This window comes from Cylas formicarius, unplaced genomic scaffold (genome assembly GCF_029955315.1).
Source record: "Cylas formicarius isolate icCylForm1 unplaced genomic scaffold, icCylForm1.1 PGA_scaffold_8__14_contigs__length_24414737, whole genome shotgun sequence".
Classification (NCBI taxonomy): domain Eukaryota; kingdom Metazoa; phylum Arthropoda; class Insecta; order Coleoptera; family Brentidae; genus Cylas; species Cylas formicarius.
In genome coordinates this window covers 809,940-831,844 of record NW_026844361.1, presented here as the reverse complement: position 1 = coordinate 831,844, position 21,905 = coordinate 809,940, and the positions used below count along the sequence as shown (strand labels likewise).

Below are 21,905 nucleotides of genomic sequence, written 5' to 3'. Positions count from 1 at the left end.
CATACTAAGGTAAGGCCTCAATTCGTCAATTTTTTATAATTTATACAGTCCACTTTTCTCGCCATTCTGACTATTTTTAGTTCGTCAACTTAACATTTGGTCCTTCGAGCCGGATCTATTTCTTGAACTGAGGTGGCTTTAACTTGATGAAAATCCATTTATCAAAATAAAGAAGACAAAGATAAAAACACGGTGTTGTCGAAACAATTTTCATGTCATAATATATAATTTCGTGAAAATCTGAATTTTTAGTTCTTATTTATTTGGATCTATTTCTTTTATATTTATAATTTTGTGTAGTTGTAGCAACTTACACGATATAAATTGCTTGGCTAACTTTACGAAAAATTCGTCCTTGACCGTACCCTTATTTTTGATATGTCTTCCGAGAAACGTGTTTGTTTATTGATTTTGCTACAAATCGGGTCGCGTGCTTCACTTTCGAAAATTTAGTCAAACGGGCTTTTTTTTGTTTCCTTTTTTAATAGGGTTCAGCACTTTGTAACTTTACCAACTAGTTTGTTATAATCATCAAACATATCCGACAAGCTTAAAAAAGCAAAACGTCTTAGACAAAGTGAAATAAGTTATTTGAATGAGGTTTTTAGACTCGCAAAACAAACTGAAACGAATCCAAATAGCCAAATTTTATTTGAAAGGCGTTATAAGAAAAAATAAATTTTATTAAAGAGAAATTGGAAATAACTATTAATACATAAAATCCGTATTTCATGGATTACGTGTTAATTCCGGTAGTACAAATTTAAATAACCGTTCCTCTAGCAATGTAATAACTAATGCTAGCGTAATTCTTCCAAAAATGATCTTACCTACATTTTCTGGTGATTTCTCGATCTTTACGCCGTCCAAAGGTATTTTTGATGCACTCATTCAAGAAAATTCGTCACTCTCTAATGTTGAGAAATTCAATTATTTGTCGAGTACTTTAAAGGGACAGCCTTTATTACTTATCCAAAATTTACCAATGACCTCGGACGATTATTTAACTTATTAATAACACCTTAGTGCAGAGGTCACCAACCTTTCAGATAGCTCTCACAACGATTTTAATTTTAAAAATACAAACTGCAAAAATCAGAGAAGCTTCAAAATTCCACAAAAAATCTAATGGTCATAATATTAAACATAAATTCCACTATTTATTCCAAAATTAACAAAGTTGCTCAACACATTGAAGAGGTTGGCGACGTTATAAAAGAGTGAGGGAGGTTGCAGCCCCGAAAATTCGGTGAAGAAATTCTGGGAGGAAAGGAAGTTGATGATGAAAGATGTAAAAGTGAAAGCATCTTTTCAAAAGAAACCTATCAAAGTGAAACCAGCAGGTTTGTAGTTACTCTTCCCTTCCGCGGTGTTGAACCTAATTTTCCGAAGAGTAGACAATTGCCTCGCAAATTATTGTTGTCTTTAGAACCTCGTCTGTTGAAAAATCCCCCACTTTATCATCACTATTCTCAGTTTAGGCGGGAATATCTTAGTTTGGGATTTCTGATGTTATATCGGATAAGTCATTCTATATACCTCATTATTGCGTTTTGAAACAACAATCACACAGATTATAAAAGAATGTTATGGGGATTTTCTCCTTCTAAACCCATTTCCGAGTATAAATTACTAACCGTGATTTATGGACTATCTTGTGTCCCCTACCTTGCCATAAGCACCTGCCGCAGCTGGTCTGACAAACTCTAATGTTGATGATTTCATCATAGGTGCATCAACCTTTACGGACACTGTTAAGTTAATAAAAGATTTGATATCCCTATCAGCAAAGGGCGGATTTGAATTACGCAAATGGTGCAATAATGACATTAATTAAAAAAGGTTGGAATTTGATACAGACGAGTGAAAATATTGGAACTGCAGTGGGAACCAACCTTAGATTGTTTTCTATTTTCGGTGTCGCCTGTCGATATCTCCTGCACAGAGAAATTTACTTTCAAATTTGGCTGGAATTTTTGACTTATGCGAATTCTTTTCTCGGTTACATTTTTTGTGAAGCATTTAATTCATTTATGGGCTAGTAACCTTGGATGGGATGAGTTACCCCAGCACGATATTCAGAGACTTTGGAGTAGATAAATTTAGCAGGTTCCCTCATTAAATCACTGCAAACTCTCGCGACATATTCCTCCAAAAAGGTACACCTCTTGTGAACTTCATGGATTTTGTGCCAGCTCTGAAAAGGGTTACTGCGCAGTGGTTTATCTAGTTTCACAATTTATTTGTAGTATATCGAAAGTTGCCCCACTTAAACGCATCTCTATTCCTAGGTTGGAATTATGCGCAGCCGTTTTATTGGCTCGCCTTATCTCTAATATAAGCAAAGTATTTGAAGACAAAATTGGGTTGTCAATTATATGCTGGGTCCGATTCCATGATTGTGCTCTTCTGGATTAAGTCATCTCCTCATAGGTGGAAAACGTTCGTAAATAATCGTGGGACGTTTATTCAAGGGATAAAATGGTGTCACGAACATTCTGAGCTCAACCCTGCTGTTTTGGACTCTAGAGGTATATTACCATCCGATCTGGTATCAAATGCTTTTTGGTGGGGACACCTCTTTTCTTACTTCCGGTCAAAACGATTGACCAGTATTAGTCGAAGCCCAATCTTCCGAAGAAGATTTGGTTTAAGAATGAACAATTTTATTGGCTAATATATTAGCTCCTCCGTGTGACGAATTAATTAATATTTTTCCTTTGATCGCTTAAAACGGGTGTTTTCTTACATTGTACGTTTTGTGCATTTATCCTTACGAGGAATACACGAATCAATGCAGATTTTGATTAGCCAACGCTCCTCCTTTAACGACGAATTTTAGCATGATATAAAAATAAAACCCCTTCTAAAGCTGTGCGAAAACTGTGTACTTTCTTAGATCCACAGGAGACTTGGGCAAGTTCTCCTTGCTTACGAAGGAAAATATCCAACTCTCTTACCTAGCAAAAGCCGCCTTACTGAATTAATAGTGGAATATATTCATTTGAAATATTTTCATGCAATTGTGCAAACAGTACTATTTTTGCTTTCCCAACGATATTGGGTTATCTCCCTTAAACGGTGCATTCGTAGAATAATTCACCGTTGTCTAACGTGTTGGAAAATTAATCCCAAATCAATTCAACCATTAATGGGTCATATAGCTCACGCTAGTTTTTCCCTTTCTGCATGCGGGTGTGGATTATGTTGAACCTCTAACCATTAAGATGTCTCGCATTCGTTTGTTACTCCGTGAAAGCTTTGCACTTGGAATTGGTGTCCGATCTTTAGACTTTAGACTTTTAGCTGGTTTACATCGCTTTTTAGCTCGTAGAGGTAGATGTGAACATATAGTGAGTGTGGAACAAATTTTGTAGGCGTTCAAAAGCAGTAAAATAGTTTTATGCGAGAGTCCGCCCTTCGGCTCCACATTTTGGTAGGTTATGGGAAGTGAGGGTGAAAGCGGTTAAAAGTCACCTTCACAGGGTCGTTGGTGGTCAGATACCAACATATGAAGAGTTGAACACTTTTATCCAAATTGAAGTCATTTTGAATATTCGCTCACTTACCCTTTTAAGTAGAGATCCCAACGACTTTTCAACTCTCACGCCAGGTAATTTTCTTACAATGAAACCCCTTATAGATCCCACTGAACGCGATTACACTTCGACTTCTCTTAGTCACAACTACTCCCGCGAATGCATCAAGATTTCTGGGCTCGGTGGTCTAAAGAATTTTTACATACGTATTATTGGCGTACCAAATGGTATACAAAATTCTTCTTCTGTTGTAATTGGTACGCAGGCCCTAATAAAAGATGATCTCGCCCAGCCAATATCGCGGTTCAGACGGTATAGTCAGAGTGGCTCTTGCCAAGACTTAAAGGGTACTGTGAAGCTCCCGGTTATTAAACTGTGTCCGCTACAAATAGCAGATTTAAAAAAATACTTTGTATTTTGGTGGGTTTAATTAATTTAATTTAGCCATTTTTCTAATGTTAGTTGTCCTAATATTAAAATGGAAAACAATTTACTACCATTACAATTTATTTTGACACTTAAATGATTTTAATTTCGCGGTAAGTTTTGAGGCCTGCACGCAAGTGCAAAGTGCAAGTTGTGGTTTCCGTTTTTTGGATTCAAAATTTATCGATCAATAGATAGAAAATTGCGGCAGAAACAACACGTTTTAATTCGTCGTTTGTGATTTCTTTCTTTACTCTTTCGGTCGTTTCGAGAGACTTTTATTTAGTGACTATATAATTAACAATTATCTGTAAGTGACAATTTAGAGCGTTCCAATCTCCCGGCCGGCTCTCCACATAATCCGGGACTATAAGTGCGATCAAATACATAAGTTAAGGCCTCAATTCGTCGATTTCCTATAATTTATACAGTCTACTTTTCTCGCCAATCTGGCTATTGTTTAGTTCGTCAACTTAACAAGTACTTTTGCCCATATACGTCTTCTTCTAGTACCCGTCAACTGTATCAGATGCCAAAGGTTTTCATTTTTAAAAATTGTCTTCAACTTGACTACATATAAATTGGTACCGCCATTTAAACCTTCTGTCTTCGATACCTATGAAACGAGTTAATTAAATTATTTTCGCTCCAGCAACGCACGTCTATGGTGTTCAACTTTGAACCAGCCCTCATAGTGGCAAGAAACACAAAAGGGGAAATTAAAATAAAAAATGAGCATCAAAATGTGAAAAGAGCAAAAAAATAAATTGGTGTTGCGCCTATGGTATATTACTATTTATCATATCTATGCTGAAAACAATAGACTAAAAATTAGAGTAAAATAAATGCAACCGGTATTGAGGGTGTATTATTTTTTGTCGCAACTAGTCCACAACAACAACAAAAAAAACACAATTAAACTCGTAGAACGCTTAAATCTAAAATAAAAAATAAGCCTTTTAAATTTTAATTGGTGCACATTTAAAAAAATAAACAAACAAACGTCTAAATGTATGGTCTATATAAACCTGTACACCATTCCTGGTTCCCTTTTCAATAAATATTTCAATTAAAAATCTGCGTCTGCCGGATATCATCGAACAAAAATCAGAAAAACCAGTTGGAAATTAGGACTTGCTTTCATATCAATCATAATTTATCACAGTTTCGAAGGGCCCTATATAAAACTAAGCATATAGATACGATTGTAAAGATTGTAAAAAACGGTTTAAATGATTTAATTTGAAAATTCCAGTGACGGTCCCGGTTCTTAAAATACTTACCCCGCATTAAGATTAAGCTAGGCAAATACTGATGAAGAACATACCAATAAAAAACTTTAAGAAAGATACATAAGTATTTGTTCACTGCTTCAAAAGCATTGCAAGGACTTCTTAATTCTCCCGTAATACTGCAGCATACTCTAAAAATCGGGACTTTCACATAACTCAGGTGTACCAAAAAAAACTAAAATATATTTTTTTTAGTCAAGGTGAATGGTGGCCAACCGTACGTCCAAGTCCGTTTATGTTACCTCATTAAGTAACTGTCGTTTCATCGCAAATGGATGATTGTAAAGTAGTAAAGGCGAGCAGACTTATTTACTGGCATATGACATCAATATAGATTTACCCAAGTGGAGTGAAAATCCTAGCAACAAACGAGCGCAATTCGACCGAACGGAAACCTGCAATGCTTTTCAAAAAGATGCTTTGCTGAAGCACTTTTCGTAAGACGTCAATATCAGTCGAATTTCGACAAATTTGTTTAAGACTATCAGCGCAGACCGGTAAATTAGCGTAATAATCATGTTTTTTCAGATTGGCGTTTTTGTGGATGTAAAATACATTTATTTTATAGTATTTGGCGCTGGTTTTTAAATTAGTTAAAAGTTTCTCTTAATATTAACAATTAAATTAAAGTAATTAAGCTCATGCAATACTAAACAAACTAAAATTATGGTTACAATTCATGGCATGCGTACTAATGCCACCAGTTTCAACTATAAAATACCACTGAAACTTGGCGGGTCTTGCTCCTTCTCAATTTACAAATGCGCATGATCAATAGCGTCGTAAAGACATGCGCCAAACTAGCAGTCGTTGGGTTAATATTTGTACAGCCGCATAGTTTATAGGAAAATAGGTTTTTGAATCGATTTAAACTGACCGAACGGTTTTTGGAAAATTCTACCCCACGAAAGCGCATACTTGGTTAAATTACCTTATAAGCGAGGGTTGACGTCAGTTAAAATAATCACGAAAACCGAAATTTCGATTGTCCGAGATTTACCACACTTCCTCGATCTGGTTTAAAATATTATTCTTCGTAGATCGATTGCGAGTGCCCGCCACACGCCATTACGGCGGACGCCAACCACACGGTGTACTACCAGACACGGCCATCGACTTTAACTAACGAATTCCTTACCCTGTCCACGTTCACTACTCTTCTGCAATATCACGAATCCGGCAAGTCGAACTACATTACAGTTTGAACAAACATTAACAACGTTTCACGCGTCCGCTGAGGATATTTTCTAGCAGCAAATTTTATCTATAGATGAATGAAACAAGACTTTCCGTCTTCCACAATCGGCAGTCGACTCAAACTGCGCACCCAAACGTCAACGAACGCTCCCGAAAACAAGCGATCGGGACCGAACCGTGCGCCGTTTGCCTGGTTTGGGAGCGGCTCGACAAAGTTTCACAGTCGACAACCGGAGGTTGGGGTAGGTTGTTTATAACGAAGCGGTTTTGTAATGTTTTGGGTTTTCGCGGAGTGCCAGAGGCACCAGTGCGCGGGTTCCTTTGTCTAGTATTTCATCCCGGTAACAGATCGATACCAGTGGTGTGCGTTTTTATGCGTTGTTCGAACAAGACGAAACGGCAGCCTTGAACGCTAAAGTAAAAAGATAATGGCGTGCTTTCCCCACGACTGTTACTCACAGCGTATATATGGTGCGAGCTCTTTCATTGCGACGAGGATGATCGCCAACGCGACTTGAAAACACTGCTACCATTACGATCATTGTTAAACAATTGACGATCGTTTCCATGGAAATTTAGCGGCGTGACACGGTTGACGTTTACTTATTAATGTACCAACCGTGTTTTTTTTTTTCTTCAAACCGTTATGCGAAAGTGGAAGTTATAAATTGGTGGTGGCAGTGGTAGGATGTTTTGGTTTTGTCCTTTAAACGTGGTTTCTGATAATATAGTCGTAATTGTGCCTATTTCCAATGCTGTCTCCCTGGTCGGTTGCCGAAAACGTTCGTTCGCTTATTAGAAAATACGGGTTGCTAATTGGCTGTAAAATGAAGTTCATTTTTAAAGGTATGACTATATTTCAAATGATCAGTTGCCATTGTTTAAAACTTTTGGAAATAATTAGACAAGTTGACAAATGATGTTTTTGTCTGATGGGTATTTCGCATAACCTTAAAGGTATTTATTCGAAACTTTGTTGTCGTCCCCATTTGTAAATATATTAACAATGATAAACAAAAATGACAAATGGGTATAATTCCGACGTTGGTAAATGAAAGTGTAAAGTATGCGGAGAGCGTATGTAAATTGTCGAATAAATTGTGCAAATTGAGGATCTTTATTCATTAAACTTTCCCCGAAACCGAACTTTGGCTAGAAAATACCCGGATTTCAGTCTCACGTACGTTCGCGACGTAGAAATATAAGGCGGCGAACGTGTCTAAACTCTGAAGGCTGTGATCTGGTTCACAGTGTGTCAGAAGATTAAATTCAAACCAATTTGTAATTTTTTAAGAATTTATTCAGAACACTAACAAAAGCATGTAAAAGTTTGCGCTGGCGAGGCTCCAAATCGTTCGATTTTCAATACTTAACCACGCTTTATCGAGAAACGGGTCATACGTTAAACAAACAAACGCGACCTTCGACGCATCGATGTTACCTCATTCACCATGCGCACCGATACTGTAACGAATCCTCTAAAGTTCTTTTCGACGGGAAACGAGGTGGGAAATTGTTAAAATAACATAGAAATTGCAAATTTTACGAAATGTTTGGAATATAAATGCAATGTAAAATGAACGCTCCATTTACAGTTCGCTTGCAATCTGAAATGGTTAGATATAGGGGATCCGATAATGGTATGAAATTTAATATTTCGTTTGCCAAAAACTACTTAAAAAAAAGTTTTACATTTGCTATTTGTGGCTACTTTTGATTCAAAGCAATCTTAGATTTTTTAAACTTAACCTAAATTTTTGTTCGAACTTTTTGAAACAATACTTCTGTCATTTTTTTGTTGTGACAGGCACAACAATTTGGACCTTTGAAACATTGATTTTTGCATTTTATATTATTTAAAATGGGGAAAAAATCGATTCTTAGTTGTGACTTTTTTTTTTTTTTTTTAATGAGAACTTTCCAGCTTATGTACTGTTATCTAAGACACAGTGTTGAAAGTAAGGCCTTTCTAATTAAGTATTGGTTTATCCTAGATCCAAACAATAAAACTTAATTAAAGGAAAGCCACTTTGGGTCTATTATTAGCTTTATTTTAATATTTATTAGCTCCGACATACAACCTGCTCCTAAATAATGAGATAAAAAGGTAAAAGAGCAGTTATCTAGAAAATTTGCCTTTCTGTTCAGATACGCAGCCAAAGACGGATAGTTTTTATTGTAGCGTTTATACAGGGTGTTTCAAAAGAAACGTGACAAATTTAAGAGGTGACTCCTTGATTAAAATAAAGGGTAAGGCACAAATATGGCACAAAAATAAAGTTTTTATTTTTTGTCTTAAAAACGAAAATAGATAGGACAATAAAATATTACTATTATTAAAACACTTTCTACATATTTTTTTAATTCTTCTAAATTTCTCTATCTAAATTCGAGTGTTCGAAGTGTTTTTGGAGCGCGAGCATTGAAAATGCCAAGTAAGATCTGGGCTAAACGTCTGCAGGATTCCATTCGGAACTCATGGAACGAGAGGATGTCGTTTTGGAGACCTTGCTCCGCGCTGGCAATTGTTTTTAAACGGCCCCCAAATAAATCCCAATAGGCGGGATTCGAAATTGACTGTTCAGCGTCGCGCCATCTGTTAGAGGGAGGAGCGGAACAGACCACGCGATTTCAAACTTTTCCGCGCCAAATGAAACCAACCCCCGCCAATCTTTAATCGATTTATTACAGTTTCGAAAGAAATGTCAAATAAGTATGCGACAATTTCATATTTACAAGAAAAAAAAACCATTTCACAGTTTCTCTTTAGATACGATCGGTTCCGGACTTCTGCCGCGGCGTCGTTGACGATCCAAGGAGAAAAAAAACCAAGACGGAGGAGGAGCGGTTCGAAAGTGCGCCGTTGGAATGTTCAAGAGAAAGGAACGCATTTTCGGCGCTTCTTACACATTTACTTTTAATATGTATTTTTCATAGTAATCTTTCAAAACGGTTACAATTATCAACACGTACACCAAAATGAAACGGAAAATCCTGTGCAACATCAAACCGAACGTAAAAATATTTTTCATCCCGTTACAAAAAAAAAAAATCGTTCCTCGAAAAGCAAAAATTTCCTCTTTAGTTTGAGACGGCCCGACTATTATCATCTATACAAAACAAAATGGATGCCTGTTCCCGACCCCTCCCCGCCCCCCGGCTATCACAAAGAGCTTCGGCTATTTACAAGACCGGGGACGACGACATCAGGACCAGTGGCGTCGGTTTTCCGTTCTCACCTCCTGGGGGTGGGGGGAAAAATTGACAGGTCACCTACTATAGGACTTACGAACGTTTGGGAAATGCTTTTCCCGTCGTTAACAATGGCGACCTGGAACAAAAATTGACAAGATCAGAATTATAGTGGACTTAAAAATTGGATGCATAAAAAAATTGTTTTAAATGTCTCGAAACTTTCTGCAACACAAGTTATCGCTAAGTCAGGTAAAAGGGTAAACAGTCAAACTACGAACGTCAAAAGCGTCTTGTTCAAGCAAGTTTAAAAGCACGAATGACAAAAAACGAAAATAATTAATAATATTAAAATTAATAACAAATGGGTGAACTCAAATAACAACAAAAACTATTACAAAATTAGTTTATTCGAGGGTAATTCAATTAATGGAGATAACTTGAAATATGTTAGTAAAATAAAAGATCTAGGTGTCATTTTCGATGAAGGTTTAACTTTTGTTGATCACATAAACACAAACGGTTGGGTTTTGTTTTTGTTTTAAGAACCAATTTTCTCTTGATGCAGTGAGAGGTGTTTACTGTGCATTGGCGAGGTCTAAACTGGAGTATGGTGCAGTTTTTCTCCATACCATACTGTCCATGGCTGTACAGTGGAAAGGGTTCAACATAAATGTCTCTGTTTCTGTGAAGAATCATGGTACTGTCAATAGTACAATCAACTGTTCTGATTTGTTCGAAGTAGTTAATGTCGAAATAGTCACTAGAAATAGAAGAAATAATTTCAGATCCTTTTACATCGTACAAACTAGGGCTTCAATGTTCATATGGATAGATACTCTAGAGCTGTTAATGAGCATCAGCTAAAAATATTCGGTATTTGTGGAAGTCAATAGGAAAGACAATTCCATAGATTACACTTTTAGTTTGCTTTCTGCTAGATGATCCGTTAATTTAAGTGACGCTATGTATTAATTTTTGGTGATTTTGCATAAGCTTATAGAATAGAACAATTTATTTAAAAAAAAAAACATGTATACTTATCGAAAAAATAGTAAGTAGTACATATATAGACAGATATTACACTTGTACCATAAGTTAAAATTTACGACGCTGGTGACACGGAAATGTTGAGTGGTGAATTGAACATAGTTTATGGCAATTAAAAATAGAAAAAAGAATATACTTTGAGGCAATTAAAAATGTAAAAAAGAACGTTTACCAATGGTTGGTTAGTTTGTTTGTAAACTATTTCTATTTCAAATTGTTTAAATGTGTGTGGTGTTTTGGTTTTTTATATTAGTTTAATGCATTTAATTACATTTTTCAGGGTTGCGCTGTACCTATTTGACGTTGCTTTGTCGTAGTCGGTAATACACAATATTATTACTATTACTATTATTATATTTAAGTTTCAATATTGAGTAATATCATTTTCTGCATCAATTTAAGAGAGATTTTTTCACAGAATTAGTCCCGGAGATATTCATGAATTTGAGTTTTGCATAAAGGACTTTTCTTACTTTTTCTTTGAATTGCTTACGCTTTACAACCTTAAACTCAATTGGAAGTTTATTATATAGTAAGTATTTAATAAGCATTTCTGTCATAAGTGGTGATAGAGTTACTAAAATTATAAAAATGCTTATATTATATATTTAAAATGTGAACTTAAGAACTTTAAAAACTAAGGAAATGTTGTTTACATTTATATTCTGTTCAGGTTTATTATTCTAATAGCTCTAGTACTAATAGATTCCAGCCCCCAAGAAATAATTGCATACGAAATATGGTGAAAAAAGCAGTTCTTAGAGATCTTTCTTTGAGAGTCTAAAAACTCCAAGTAAAACCCTAAACATTTAGAGTTTTTAGTTACTCCAACACCATAAGAAAATGTTTTACCATAGCTGGAAGCATCGTCAAAATTTAGAATTTGAGTTTTATCGAAGTTTATATTAATTATGTTTGCTGAACACTAGACTTATAGATTCCTGAGGCAGCTATTTATTTTAATTGGTCTTGGAGGATAAAAGGGTAGCATGTAAATCAAAAATAGCAGGTACTCCAAAATGAGTCCCTGCGGTACCCCACTATATGCTCTAATTCCAACGTGAGATAATTTTTCTAAAAGTACCGAGAAGTCGCACTTTAACCTAACCGCCAAAATTTCCTTTTCATTCCAGAAACTACCTCAAACATCGGAGTATTAATTGATTTGTTTGTTGATTTACATGTTTGAATATTGTGAAAATGTCTAACAAAAAAACAATACAAATGCGTTTCTGGTTTCACCTCAATTTTGTTATTTAAATGGAACTCCATCTATATGATTTGTTGAATTTTTGGACTCACTAAACAATTCTAAACAACGTTTGTCTAACATAACTTCATGTAGAAAATCAAATCAATGGTTTTTGAAATAAAGCCTTTAAAAAATATGCCATATTTCTAGGATTGTTTTATTTTATGAAAAAACAAAGTAGGGCAGAACAAAAATATTACTTAATCCTCCATCAAAGCGAAATTCAATAAAACATCAAAAACAAAATTTGTAGCCACTTATAAAAAAAAACAGTTATCGCGAATCGATTTGATTACGATAAATTCAGCTTCCATAAACTGCTGCAAAATTGACAACAACATACCCTTTTTTGACTTTGTGAACAATTGTAAAAATTCCGGACGCCAAGGATTGATTGAACAGAATAATAAGTGCATCAGCTACAGCTTCAGATGTCAAACAGCATTACCCAAGATGTTTTCGAAAAATGAAATTAAATTATATAATGAAAATTGGTGATTAAAGAGATATTTTTTGAAAATTATAAAAGATTTTAAAATGGGGTTATCGGTACAGTTAGAAGGGAAAAGAAAATATACTCTAACAGAAAAAATAAAGAAATGTGGTCTACTTTAAGAGAATTAGAGTTCATACCAGCAGATCGTGAAAGTCAAGAGTTCTATGAAAATAATGTAATGTTTAATTTTAACGTGTAAAAGAAATTGAAATACTTGAAATTATTAATAATATTAAAACCAAAGCTTAAGTTTCTTCTATCATTTTCGCTACCATACTTTACCCATATCATAAATTTCTGTCTCGAAAAATCAGAATTTCCTCGCGAATGGAAGAAGGCTAGAATTCTACCACTACCCAAGTCTTGCTATAGTTGAGAACCTTCGACCAACATTTGCCAACGTCATAGAGGAAACGGTTGAATGACAACTGGTTAGCTACTTAAACAAATTTAATATAATCTCCGAAAAGGAATCGGGATTTAGACCTAATTACATCTGTTGCTGATAATATTTTTAAGTAGAAAAATATTATCAGCAACAAAAATAAACAGAATAAAATTTATGCAAACCCACAATTATGTATTAAATATAGAAGGTGAACCAATACGCTTAAAATATCGAATACAAAATTTAGTTCCTTCCAGTTCACCCAATGGAAATTTTCAAGCGCTCGTATTCGTATTGCGTGACAAAAGTACTTCATAATCTACCGAATAAATTTAAAATATTAAAGAATAAATATGCTTTCAAGAAGCAGCTGCACAAACCTTTGTTATCAAAGCAATAGTTTTCTGATTTAAGCAGTTAGTGTCCAACTTAACATGTAATACCGGTCCATAGCAAATATTGTAAATGCTTTCAAATGCACATATATATGTAAATAATAGGTTTAGTGTCCATAGCAAATATTGTAAATGCTTTGAAATGCACATATATATGTAAATAATAGGTTTAGTGTAAAAAACATGGACTCCTCTAGCGTCGGTTGTTTATATATCAAACTCACTAACGTTTCGCGAATTATCCTGTTGGCTTCTTCTTCGGAACTGGCTCGCATTCTACTCTGTACTTGCTTATATTTTGTTTAAGGGGGCGGAGTTAAAGTAGGAGAAGAACATTGACTTGGATGACTGATTCCCATATTGGTGAAAGGTAACAACCTCAGTCATGGTTCAGATTTATACAGATTCTACAGATTACATGCATGAAATTTAATTTTAAAGAATAAGATTTGACGCCCGGTTTCGTTACTATGTTAGGTAACTGCTGATGAGTTGGTCTGTTGTTGAGAGATTTTTGGACAAGTGGTAAATTTGTTTCGACGTTATATGTCTTGTGTTTGGAGGTAAGTGGCAAGTGTGGGGTTGCTTTAAGACTCATTGTCTTTGAAAGGTTGTGATGAAGTGTATTTTGTGATTTAACGTTTAATATCTTCCATAATTTTAGTTTTAGAGGGAAGGGGTCGAGGGCCTTCTTTTCAAATACTTCCATAAATATATTTGCGATGACTGGTGATAATGAATGAATCCCTAGCAGTTCCCGACGTTTGCTCATAAATTTGACCGTTACAAGAAACATATGTTCCAGACAAACATTTTTCAATTAAGATAAGGAGTTTTGGTATTCTGGTTTCACTAGTGTTGATCTTTGTTTTTCAAATGTAAGTCTGGGTAAAAGATAAAAGACGATTGTCGTGTTTGAAAGGGTATCGAACTCTGATGGGGACCAGATGGAAACAATCTTAAGATGTAGAAAAAGGAAGAGTCTTATTGATTTGGTTATTTCTTTACGGGTATGATGAATTCTTTCTCAAACTTAACATTATGGTCCCTATAACATAACAAACCAGCGAGCCAGTCCCAGTTTAGCTCTGAAGAAGCCAACAGGATGATTGGCAAAACTTTGGCAAGTCCGATTCATGAACAACCGACGCAAAAGGAATCTAGAAGATTTCTAAATAGCATTACAGTTACAGTTTCTTTCTAAAACCTTTATTATTATTATTATTATTATTATTATTATTATTATTATTATTATTATTATTATTATTATTACAAACGAGGTCGGTTGAAAAGTGAACTCCACATAAGACATGGAACTGGGAAGAAATTAAAATATATTTGACCAATTACCTGTTTGAAACCAATCCATTGCAGTACAATGAACATTTCCATGGATAATCAAGTAGTATTATTCCATTTTTTTAAAAGAAATAAACGCTTATTATCAATTTTGGTAGGAATGAAGAATAAACAAATAGGAATTTATTAAACACTAAATAAATTTGAAATACAACAGTAACAATTTATTGCCTATAAGTGTCCTCGGGCAGATAGAAAACGTTAATGGCATTACATTATTCTTATAGTCACGACCATTTGTCGTGTCTCGGAAGTTTTTATGTACTAGGTTTGGCAGTGTCTCGATAAAAATCTACAACATAAACCCAGGCTCCACCACTCGCAAGTCTTACCGTTGTCGGCGGTCGAGGGGTAACGCGCGGAGCCCGACACCTAATTGTGGACGGGCGGAGCCGCCTGACGCTCGATTTCCTCGAGGCTGAGGGCGTGGCGCGCCAAATTAGCAGTGCTGGGCAGTTTGCCCCCGCGCGCCCTCTCCAGCAGGTCGGGAGAGAACCAGCGCGCCAGCTGGTTCGACGTAGTCGGCGAGAGGGCGCCGTCGTTGCGAGAGATCGCCGACGGGTTGGCTGGGCGGCCGCCTATAACACCGAATGGAATTTAGATTTATTTATTCACTCAATAAATTCAAATAAAATAATTTATTGGCTAAACATGTATCACCAACACATTTAAAGTTGTCAACATGAGTTTATATGTTACCGTGAAAGATCGGAATTTGTGATTGTTGACATACACCAAGGATTAATGTCAACAGACGCCAAATGAATGGGTCGTTTGCGCGGACTGTCATTGGGCTATTATTACAGTATCTTAATTTTATAGTTTGTGAGCTTGTAATTGTTGTGTGCAATGTGTAAATGAGTTCTGAGCTTTGGTTCTACAGAAGGATTGCTAATTTTTCCCTGGACGGCGATAATTACGAATGATGAGCGAGAGTTCCTATATATAATGAAAGCTAGAAAAATAACATGTCTAGCTCACCTTCTTAGACACAAAAAATATAAGATACGCCAGCTAATAATTGAGGGAAAGCTGGAAGAAAACGTCTATCTTGGATGCGCAACATCAGAAACTGCACTTTGAACAAGTCATTTGAACCGCACAAGATAGACATGCATTTGCCAACGTGGTCGCTGACCTTCACTGAGCACGGCACAGAAAAAGAAAAGGTCTTTATTATTTCAAGGTTATATTTCACCAGAACTGTGAGCTTTGTGGGTATATAAAATAACAGGAGGAAAACGTCGATCGCTACTCACTCTGCTGCTGGGCGGCAGTATTGAGAAATTGCTGCCACGCCGCGTCAGCGGTACCGTTGTTGCCCTGCTGCTGGAACCCCTGCTGCTGCTGCTGCTGCGGGTTCCCGTTGCTCTGACCCTGCGGCTGCTGTTGCTGCGGCCTGTGCTGATGCTGCGCCCTCAACTGTTGCTGGGTGAGCTGCTGTTGCGAGAACGACTGAGGGTTAGACTGGTACTGCGCGGAGGAGCTCCCGTACTGTTGTTGCTGCTGCTGCGCAGCCGGATACTGCTGTTGCGAAACCATCGGCTTTCGTTGCTGCAGCTGTTGCTGACTGTTCAGCGACATGTTAGACTGGTTGTACAGGCGCTGTTGTTGTTGAGCTTGCGAAAAAAACTGCTCGGCTGTCTGGGTTTGATAATTCGCGTTCGCTTTTACGATCGGACGTCCCTGTTTCACGGGAAACTGCTGGCCGCTCCACTGCTGCGCGGACACCTGCTGCTGTTGCGGACGCATCCCGCCCGTGAGCGGACGTCCGATTGGTTTCTCGCCCGAAGCTTTGTTCTCCTTGCCCTCGTCCTTGTCGGCGGTCATCTTACGCAGCACCGACGTCGGCGTGAACGCTAGAGGGGTGGGCGATGCGACGCTTTTAGGCGACGCCTGCGCGCCGGAACTGCCCGGGTTCGGGCTCGCGCCACGTTGCATCTCCTGCTTCTTGCGGTAGTTCTCTGATTGTTCCTCGAGTTTCTTCTTGATTAGCGCCCTCTGCAGAATGTTTTGGGTGTGGACTTGGAGCTCGCGCGGCGATGGGATCCTCTGGTGCATTGCTAGACGGGCGAGGTACAAGAAGAAAAGCGGCCATTATGAATCGGATCGTAAAATGGGGGCGGAATCGTTAAAAGGGTTGACGGTTAAGGTAGCACTCACCGGGAACCGCTAAGGTATTGGGGCTCGTGGCCATAATGGGTGAGACGCGGTAAGCTGCTTGTAATAAAATTCGTAAAATGGTTTAGTAAGTGGCATCGTGGCGAGGTGAGATCGAGGTGGGCGGACGAGTTGCGAAAGCGACATTTGGCGAAATGAACTAATTTAACGGAGGATGATTAGTGCATGTCAGTGCATAACCTACACAATGCAAATACAAACTTTTTGACGAGATATACGTGCCATATAGGGGTGAGAACTTTTTTTATTCACGAAAATTTCCGTTCCAAAAACACCATCGGGGTACTTTTTCGAGTCAAACTCAGCGAATTATTTTCTATAGTTCTCTGATTTCGAAATAAGCGTTACTCTGGCGCATTTTTTATATTGTATGACCTGGGACGTTGGTATGATGGTTGTCGAACATCGACTTTCAACACTAACTGTTTCTTGGCCCCTTACAGTTATATACAGAAAAGTTGAAGAGAGGTTAAATATTTTACACAATTAAAATTTCGAAATTTGCGAAAAAACAATAGCACTTTTGGTGGCTCATTCAAAGTAAACAACAAAATTTGCAGTCAGTTGCGCGCATCTCTTTAACAAATAATATTCGTTGAGATACGTCCCGAGACGGCACTGGACTTTACAACTTCTATCTAGAGTCAGTACGATTTGCGATATCATAGTCTGTTATAAACCGAAGAGAGAATGTGCCTCAATATTTGATCTGCATCCACTCGTTATACTAAGAATGACAAAACCCACCCATTTACCTGCCAGTGTTCTACCTTGGTCTATTACGGCCCAGTGTCGTCCACTAGACAGAGGTAACACCAATAATAATAATAATTACAAAACAATTGGCTGCACAGTAAGCGAATTAATTATCCCGAAAATAGTCTAAAATGTGAGTTGTTAAAAATCGTCAATAATTAAAAAACAAACTTGCCATATTCTACAGATGAAATAATTGCTGAAATGGGTCACCAAGTTTTAAGATTGCCTCCTGGCCTTTGTATATGCTACAGAACTGGTGTGGGCTCAATGCAAAAAAAATTTTTTAATAAAAATATTGTAAGTGAAGCAAGGTACGATGATACCGCAGTAGTATCTATTTGGAAGGCAAGAATAAGAATCATTTTCTGGTAGTGCCAGTTCCAATTTTGGCTCGTAAATACAGACTAAATATGATTGTGTATGTCGGAGATCGTAAAATAATCAAAATAATAAAATAGAAGTCCGGTGCGGCGGCTTCTGATGGCGAGCGAGGCGACATAGGGTTAAAGACTTCTCGGGTATATTAAAAGATTGCACATAATACAGTGCTTAAAACCAATGAATAATCGAATTCCGTAATTGATTATTAAAGGGAATCCAACAATCCGCGATCCGTTAGATCAACTACAAAATAGCCAATCAAAAATTAACTATCCGAGCTACTCAAAATCCGACGTAACTAGTGCTTCTATAAAGCCAGACTATCTTCACCGGTTGGCGCTCCACTTCGGAAAATGCCAAAGTAAGTTCCCATGGGTCCACAATATTACGAATGACTGAATTATAACTGTTTAGTCTAGACCGATAAATAATACCAGTCAAAAATAAACAAACCACAACAAACACGGCCAACCCAAAATATGGGAGAGTATGAACTACTTAAAGCTACGGTCGCCCACATATATTTACTATATTTTTTAAATTTTCCGATTTTTTTGCTAGTGTTTTAATTTTTATGACGTGTTTATTACAAATTATCTTTTTTTTTTCATGTAGATTCACCTACTTAAATATTCACATATCATTAAGGAACAGCCTCATCTATTATTGCATAGAAAATACATGAATTCACTTCTGAGTATCGGCTTACTAGTTAAATGAATAAATGCTAAGTGCAACTGATTCTGATCGTTAGTGACGGCTGTCTTGCATTGATCAGATAGCCATTTAGGGCGGAACATCTATTAAAGTATAAGTGGAAGCAAGATGAATAATCTATTTTATTCTCTCTGGCATTTTATTGTCGACTCTGCCATCACAAATCGTACCGACTATAAATTATGACGTTGCTAGACTTCAACAAAATTGATAATTTTTCAACCAATAAGAAGTTCAAGTGTCCACTACGGGGCGCTCATCGGGGTCAAGCATATAGCTATTCGATAATAGCTACCGTAAAAATCGATCAGCATCGATATTTTCGTAGAGAAGATAAGGATTTTCAGCGCATGCCTCTACATTTTATCCGCTGAAATACATTTTGAATAGTCCTATAAGCTACAAGGGAAAGTTCAAAATTGGCGATTTTGGGAATCCTTTCCCATCGCGCTTTAACAGAAATAAAATGACGAGTTCATTATCAAGGTCACGATCTTCAATACGCCCCTGATTTTTTTCATACTATTGTTTTCGATGGTTCAATTTTCATTTTGCTCGCATGTTAAAAGGGGGTGGGGGGGGACACCAAACAAGCAAGCAAGCACGAGCAAACCGAAGCCAAGCGGTGCGACCGACTCACCGTTGGGCGGCAACGGCGATACCCTGAGCTGTTGCTGCTGCTGCTGAAGTTGCTGTTGCTGTTGATAGACGTGGTGGGGCGGCGGCGGCGGCGGTACCGGGCTGAGCACTCGCGGGCTCACCCCGTACCCCCCGCCGCCAGCGTTGTTGCCATGCAACTTGAGTATCGAGATCAGCATGTCGCGATGGCGAGGTTGCAACGCTGGATTCGCCAGTTGCTGGTGCAGATGCTGAGTCGTGATCTCGTACCGTTTCAGACCTTCCCGTTCGGTTGCAATGATTTTTTTTTTAGTTTTTTTTTGTATTTTGAAAAAATGATTACGAATCAAATGCGTGCTATAACAATGTCAAGCCCGGCCCGGAGTTCATGACTTAATGGTTCTCGAAGTTGAATAGTCCAAACGACCAACGCGGAGGTTCCTATTAGAAAATTAGGACGTTGCCAGATGAGTCAACTGCGTATCCTTCGGGTCTCAAATACTGAGTAGTTCAAGTGAACTGACCAAAAACTTTCTATTTAACACTGTTTTGTAATTTCATTTTGATTATTGAACAATTAAGCTAATAATTTTTAACTCTGTTTTTACATAAAGGTACGTACGTATTATACTAACAGTCGCAAAACTGGCATTCGCTTGGTATAAGTGGTTCAACTCGGTTATTATTGAGACTTAAAAAATGGTATACATTTTGAACCGTATCTATAGTTCCTAAACTACAAAGGGGAGTTGAAAAATATGCGAATTTACTTGACGCGTCTCCTTAAAATGGAAGATAACAAAAATCGAAAGTTTGAGTTTTTCCTCAACATTGTCAAAATCGAGATCTGAAACGAAGGTTTTTCTTTTTTATTTTTATTTTCTCCATACTATTATTCTTAACATTTTAAACAATAAATTTATCATTTAAAATAACACCTCGTAATGTAACGGTTATTCTTATGGGAAATTGAATGGCATCTGTAGAGAAAAGTGATGAATTGACTCCTTCCTGGAAAATTAATTTTTACATCGCAGTTTTTTAAAAGCAGTAGGAACGATGCATAAAATATTTATATTTAAAGTTTTGTTTTTTAGAAGTCGTCATCAAACCCAGGATCTTAAATACGGACCTGATATTTTTTGCATTATCTTCGTTTCGGAAGCTTCCTGTGACGATTCGATTTAAATTTTATTTTTTACGTATTTTGAAAAAGTTTAAATGAAAAAAACATGCAAAATCGAAATATCTTCCATATTAGGAAATTTAAAAGTGGCACTTTTTCAAATATCCCTCGTAGCTCAGCCGCAAAAGGGACGTACCGCTAAGTAGTTTCGATATCCACAGTACTTCAAAAATTACGGGCGCTTAAAATCTACACCGTTTAACATAACCGAACCCCGACTAGAGAGACCAAATGACCTTCGAGGGGGCGAAAATTGAGGAAAAAAAAGAGAAAAAGTCACCTTGAAGGATCGCTTGAGCCTCGGGCCTGTTAAGCAGCTCCCTGCTCTGCTGCACGCCCATGTCCATCAGCGGCGACGCCCTCATCTGCGGCGCCACTCCCGCGTTGATCAGCTTGTTGAGCATCTCCATCTGTTGCTGTTGCATGGCGGCGGCCGCGGCGGCCGCCGCAGCAGCTGCTGCCACGTTCCCTCCCATGCGTTGCTGGTTGATCGCGGCCGCCATCCTCGCCTCGTCCTGCTGCTGCGAGTGGCTGAGCATCTCCAGGAGGCTCATCGGTTGCTGTTTCTGAATCGGGCCGTTCTGCGCCTGCGCCAGCAGCCTCTTGAAAGAGGCGGCCATCTCCTTATCAGGTTTTGGCTGCTGCTGCGGCTGTGCCTGCAGCTTCGTATGGGCCGCGTTTGGGGCGACCGGAGCTTCAGGATTTTGACGGATCTTCGCCTCTAGCTCATCCAAACTCAGAATCTTACCGGGGACAGCTGAAAACCACACGCAGCACGGTAAAATCAAGCGTTTTTTGGGAAAATAAAAATGTGCGGTAAACCGCAGAGGGAAGAACGTACACCGTAATTCTTTGAATTGTTTTCAGCGTGGAATTATTCACTGGAATTCCTTCGAAATTAATTAAAAGGCCTTTGAAATGTCTCCAAAATTAGTTAGATGCCTCCGATATTGGTTGGAATTCCTTCCAAATTAGCTGAAATTCCAATCGAACTTCTGAAATTAGCTGGAGTTCTACCGAAATTAGTGAAAATTCTTAGATGGAAGTAATTGGAATTCCTTCAAAATTGGTTGGAATTACACTGGATTTTGTTAAAATTCCCCAGAATTAGTGGCAATTAAATTCCTCCAAAATTAGTTTGAATTGCATTTAAATTCTTATGAAATTAGTTGGAGTTCCTTCTAAATTAGTTGAAATGCCATTGCAATTCCTCCAAAATTAGTTGCGATTCCTCAGAAATTAGTTTGAATTCCTTTGACATTAGCAGAAATTCCACTCGAACTCCTCCTGGAATTCTACCGAAATTAGTGCAAGATCTTCCAAAATTAGTTGAAATTATTCCGAAATTAGTTGAAGTCGCATTGTAATTCTTCCAAAATTGGTTGGATTTCTATGAGAATTTATTAAAATTCCACCGAAATACTGGGAATTCAATTCCTCCGATATGAGATAGAATTGGAATTCTTATTAAGCTCCT

At 37.5% G+C, this 21,905-nt stretch overlaps 2 protein-coding genes across 6 annotated transcripts in view; both read right to left on the bottom strand.

Annotated features, from left to right (window-relative positions):
• The window catches only part of LOC132706779 (uncharacterized), a 38,851-nt gene extending 31,296 nt beyond the window's left edge, over positions 1-7,555 (bottom strand). The window contains exon 1 of one of the 2 annotated variants that reach the window (XM_060678309.1): positions 6,189-7,555. The gene's annotated coding sequence lies outside the window, so the exon portion shown is untranslated. The remainder of the gene's footprint in view (positions 1-6,188) is intronic. The other variant, XM_060678308.1, reaches the window with a different exon arrangement.
• Positions 7,556-9,120: 1,565 nt separating this feature from the next.
• Positions 9,121-21,905, bottom strand: part of LOC132706699 (eukaryotic translation initiation factor 4E transporter-like) — a 43,898-nt gene continuing 31,113 nt past the window's right edge. For 2 of the 4 annotated variants that reach the window (XM_060678177.1, XM_060678176.1), the window contains exons 8-13: positions 20,709-21,185; positions 19,265-19,522; positions 16,750-16,803; positions 15,846-16,649; positions 14,919-15,164; positions 9,121-9,785 (exon numbers count right to left, since the gene is read on the bottom strand). In XM_060678177.1, coding sequence (XP_060534160.1) covers positions 14,959-15,164; positions 15,846-16,649; positions 16,750-16,803; positions 19,265-19,522; positions 20,709-21,185 — 1,799 coding nt within the window. In that variant the 3' untranslated portion in view covers positions 9,121-9,785; positions 14,919-14,958. The remainder of the gene's footprint in view (positions 9,786-14,918; positions 15,165-15,845; positions 16,650-16,749; positions 16,804-19,264; positions 19,523-20,708; positions 21,186-21,905) is intronic. The other 2 variants (XM_060678178.1, XM_060678179.1) reach the window with 2 other exon arrangements.